This window comes from Myotis davidii, unplaced genomic scaffold (assembly GCF_000327345.1).
Source record: "Myotis davidii unplaced genomic scaffold, ASM32734v1 scaffold1394, whole genome shotgun sequence".
NCBI lineage: Eukaryota > Metazoa > Chordata > Mammalia > Chiroptera > Vespertilionidae > Myotis > Myotis davidii.
In genome coordinates, this window is record NW_006285608.1 from 266656 (window position 1) to 271776 (window position 5121).

The 5121-nt window shown below is 53.6% G+C and overlaps 1 protein-coding gene across 1 annotated transcript in view; it reads left to right on the forward strand.

Annotated features, from left to right (window-relative positions):
* Positions 1 to 5121, forward strand: part of PITPNM3 (PITPNM family member 3) — a 70027-nt gene that overhangs the window by 51717 nt on the left and 13189 nt on the right. The window contains exon 15 of the mRNA XM_006756301.2: positions 2761 to 2877. Coding sequence (XP_006756364.1) covers positions 2761 to 2877 — 117 coding nt within the window. The remainder of the gene's footprint in view (positions 1 to 2760; positions 2878 to 5121) is intronic.

A 5121-nucleotide genomic window follows, 5' to 3' on the forward strand; every position in this document is an offset into this window, starting at 1 on the left:
ATCACACCTGCCTGGCTGGTCTCCACAGACTAGCAAAGGAGGAGGTGAGCCGGCAGGAGCTGAGGCAGCGAGTCCGGATGGCAGACAATGAGGTCATGGATGCCTTCCGCAAGATCATGGCTGCCCGGCAAAAGAAGCGGACCCCCACCAAGAAAGAAAAGGACCAGGCCTGGAAGACTCTGTCTTGTATCTGGGCCTGGGAGGGTGAGATGCCTGTTAGATGTTGAGAGGGAAGGGGAGTAGAAAGTCCGGAGCTTGGGAAGGTGTCAGGCTTAGCGATAAAAATGTGGGTGATCAGAGCGCGGATGGCATTTAAAGCCAGTGACAGGGTGACAGGTACAATGCTCCGACTTTGACACCAATTCCGAAGTGTGGCATCTTCCCGCACCGAGCAGTTCTCCAACACCAGCCGGGTGCCTCACAATTCAACGCAGTGCTGACACTGCCTACCCCATGGGTCCAGGCCCAGGCAGTCTGCTCTGTCCTCACCTCCCTCTCGGCCCCACAGTCACGGCCAAGTGGTGGGGTGCCAAGCGCATCGACTACGCCCTGTACTGCCCCGAGGTCCTCACTGCCTTCCCCACTGTGGCGCTGCCCCACCTCTTCCACGCCAGCTACTGGGAGTCCACGGACGTGGTGGCCTTCATCCTGAGACAGGTACTCCGCCCTCAGGGCCCACTGCAGGCTCCTGCCCTTCTGTGTCTGGAGAAGAGCTGGGCGCCAGCCGCCGGCCGCTGGGAAGTCCTTGCAGTACTCAGCCAGGTGGGAGGGCGACAGTTCAGACAACGGCTTCATAAGGAGCCTGGTGCTTTCTAGAAAGTTAGATAGAAACTACATGGCCCTGATGCCAACATTCAGTTTCTCTGTGGGTCTCCGTGCCCAGGTCCGTAGGTGGCACAGGCCAGTGAGTGGGGAGAGCCTGGGGAGGAGGTGCAGAGGTAGGGGCAGGCCCCGGTCACACACAGCCTAGATGGCCAAGGTCAGGAGTTGGATGCTATGCAGGGTCCAATCAGGAGCCATGGCAGAGTTTTGAACAAGGGAGAGATACCAACTGACTTGTGTCTTTAGAAGGAAGGCTGCTGTTTGTGGGGAGAAAGCGTGAGGCAAACAGGAGACCAGCCTCACGAGGGCAGCTGGGGCTGAGGTGCTGGTGGTGGAGGCGCTGAGGGTTTGAGCTGGGGTGTCGGGACCTGCTGACGTCTGAGCTGTAAGGGAGAGGGGAGCCTACGGGTCCTGTTCCACTTGAACATTTACAGGAGGGCCATTCCTTACGATGCCTCACAATTCAACGCAGTGCTGACACTGCCTACCTGGAAATAGCTCAGATCCCACAGGGTAACGGAGCAGCCCCACAAGGCTGACCCCGCCCGCCTCAGACGCCAGTCGCAAGTCCAGGTGCCGCCTGGGCCTCTGATGGACTGGTCAGAGGTTCCCATTTCCCTTCCTGGGGTCTGATTACTGTCATTTGCTGGCGCGGCTCACAGAACTCAGAGGCATTTTCCTTACTAGATAACAGTTTATTATAAAAGGATATAACTCAGGGACAGGCAGATGGAAGAGACGCATAAGACAAGGTGTGGGGAAGGGGTGGGGGAGCTTCCCTGCCTCCCCTGGGATGCTGCTCTTCCCAAACCTCCACGTGCTCACCCAGCTGGAAGCTCTGCGAACCCTATTTTTGGAGGTCGTTATGGAGGCTTTACTACTAGGCTCGATGGAGTAAATCGTTGGCCACTGGCCAACCTCCAGCCCCTCTCTCCTCTCTGGAGGTTAGGGGTTGGGACTGAAAATTTAAACCATCTATTCACAAGGTTGGTTTCCCTAGCAACCAGCCCTCCCTCCCCCTGCCAAGTCACCTCACTAACATAAAAGACACCTTTGTTGCTCTCATCACTTGGGAAATGATAAGGATTTTAGAAGCTCTGTGCCATAAATGGGGATGAAAAACATATATTTCTTATGATAAATCACAACACCACAGATACTGAGGGAGTTTCCATAGAGAGAGAAGTTCAAGGCTGAGTCCTGCAGCTCCAAGAGAGAGAGGAGGAGGAATCACTGAAGAGCAAGAGAGGATGGGTGAGAGAGGAACTTTGAGTGGGGCAGAATGGAAGTCATGGGTGGGGCTTTGTCGAGAATGGCTTCAGTGGAGCAGTGGGGACAGAAGCCTGATTGAGGTGGGCAGAGGGAGGAGGCAGGGAGGGAGGGGAGACAGAGCACAGGGTAAGGGAGAGCAGAAATGTGATGATCATTGGGGAGACACCAGGGTCCTAGAGAGAGTGTTTTTTCTTTCTTTAAGGTGAGTGCGATTATAGCATATTTGTGTGCAAAGGAGAGTGGTTCAGTGGAGAGGGACTGATCAGTCCCTTAGGACTGAGAGGGAATGCTGCCAGAGCAATGGCCTTGAGTGGCAGGAGGGGCTGGGATCAAGGCTTCAGCGACCTTAGATGAGGATCCCCTACCTAACAGGAGGGAAGGCAGAGAATAGGTTCAGACACAGATAGCTGTGCAGTCTGGGTGTGGAGTATAGAAGCTGCTCCCAGGCCAGAGAGCATTTGTGGGCCTGTGCTCTGGCCCCAGCAGTCAGGACAGGAGGGCAGGGACATGGGTCCTGGCGTCTCCAGCCTCCTGAGGGTTCCAAGCTGGGAGGTGAGGAGGCTTGGGGTGGGCCTTCTGGCTGCAAGCTGATGGGCCCTGACACCCTGGAAGGGAGGAGGAGGGGTTGAGATGGCCTGACCTGGAGCCCTGCTTGGCGTCTATCAGGTGATGCGCTATGAGAGTGTGACCATCAAGGAGAGTGACGGCTTGGATCCTGCCACCCTGAGCCCCGCTAACCCCCGAGAGAAGTGGCTTCGTAAGAGGACCCAGGTCAAGCTGCGGGTATGTGCTGGTGGGAGTCACGCACTGTTTGGGAGGTGACCTCAGAGAAGTGGGGTTGCCCTGGGGGCTGGGGCATTCACATGGCAGGTAAGGCCTTTGATTTGCCCCTCAGACCTGAGCGCTCACACATGCTGGGCTTCATGCTTAGATGAGCCCAGGGTGCTGCAGTGGGGGTGGGGTGGGGTTTGGGGGTGTGTGTAAGATGGGAGAGTTGGTTCCAGGTGACCTGAATCCAGAGGAACCCGAAGAATGGGGGTCCAGGGCACTGGGGATGGTGAGATGCCAATTATGGAGCAACTGCTCTATGCAGGGCCTCTGAGATGTAGATGTGAATTGGAAAGAGTCCTGTCCAGGATTACAGGGCTCACAGTCTGACTCACCGAGTATGGTCTGGAGAGAGATTTGCCATGACAGAGGGAGGCAACGCATAGGAAGGAGAAAGAAAGAATTGCAGGGCAGGACATGCATGGTATTGAAATATAAATAGGAGTTTGCTATACACATTGATTTATTCACTCAGTAAACAATCAGTGCTCACTGTGTCCCTGGTCCTCTTCTAGGGAGTGAGTGGGGAATAGGGGTTTACGGACACAGCCACTGCTATGGGGGACACTTCCAGTCTGGTGGGGAGATCCAGACAGAGACCCCCCAAGGAGTCCTAAAAGGTAGAAGGTGCTCAGTGCTCCATGAATGGACTCTTCTGTGTTTTGACATATTTATTGAGCTATAACTCAGGTATTATTCACCCACTTAAAATTCAATAGGTTTAGTATGTTCACAGATGTATGCAACCTGGCATTTCATTATTTCAAAAAAGCACCCTTTCGCCATCATCCCTCAGCCCTAAGCAATCAGCGATCTACTTTCTGTCTCTACAGATTTGCCTATTCTGGACATTTCACATAAACAGAATAACACCACATGTTGTCTTTTGTGTCTGGTTTCTCTCACCTGGCATCATGTTTTCAAGGTTCACCCATGTGATCGCATGTATCAGTGCTTCATTCCTTTTTATGGCTGAATAATATTCCATTGTATGGATGTACCGCATTTTTGTTTACCCATGAATCAGTTTTTACCCTTTGTCCACAATGAATAATGTTGCTCTAACTATTCGTGTGCAGGCTTTTATGTGAACAGATGTTTTCATTTCTCCTGGGCATATACCTAGGAGTGGAATTGCTGGATCAAAGGGTAACTCTAGTTTAATAATTCGAGGAACTGCAAAATTTGTCTAAAGCAGCACCATCACTTTCCATACGCCCCAGCCGTGTACGAGGGTTCTGAGTCCTCCACATCCTCACCAACACGTGTTATTATCTGTCTCTTGGATTCCAGTCATCCTAGTGGGTGTGAAATGGTATCTCATTGTAGTTTGATTTGCATTTCCTTGATGACTAACTAGTAAGGTCGATCATATTTCCATGTGTTTGTTTCCATGAACCAACTCTTCCCCCCCCCTACCCTTCCCGTGTTCCCGTGAGGGGGCCTAGGTCCCGACCTTGATGGGGTGTCCCCAGGGCAGGGTTAGTGACTGGTTCCTGTTTGTGTCCTCCAAGCCCAGCCGAGGGACCTATGCAAATGAGGTGGCTGCAAATGTTTGTTGAACTGAATTAAAATTCCCTGGGGACTGAGAGGAGGTAGAGGCCCTTTGGAGGCGTCCAAGCAGTGTTTCTGGGAGGGGACAACATTGAGTCAGGTCATAGTAGATGTGCTGGAATAGGGGGGCAGGAGGCCAGTGATGGCATGTAGGGTGGGGGGCCCAGTGTGAGCCAAGGCCTAGAGGCCACTGCAGAGCCCAGCCCGAAAGGACCAGAGGGGCTTGGAAGGGGAGCAGGAAAGAGGGCGGAAAGGCTGCCCGGGCTTAAATGCTGAGCTCAGGGTTTGGACTTCATTCGGGTGTTCCTGGGGTTAACAGATTGGTGCTTTATAAAGCTGGTGTACCTGCCGGGGGTCTGTTTTTGAATATGGAGCTTCATTAAGAAGCCATTAGCAGAGCCCAGGCGAGAGAGAACACGGTGTGGGGTAGAGGTGCCATGTGGGCAGTTCTGTAGGGGAAGGGCCACCAGATTGAGTGGCTGCGGTGTTGAAGCCAGGCCGGGAGTGGGGGTGCTGGCCAGTGGAGGCCTCTGAGCTGCAGAATGAACTGACACTGGAAGGGAAGAAGGGTGGGATGTTGGGATGGCTGCAGATAGAATGATGCGATGTCCGGATGGCTCCGGAGCCTCTGGGGTGGGGTGGGGT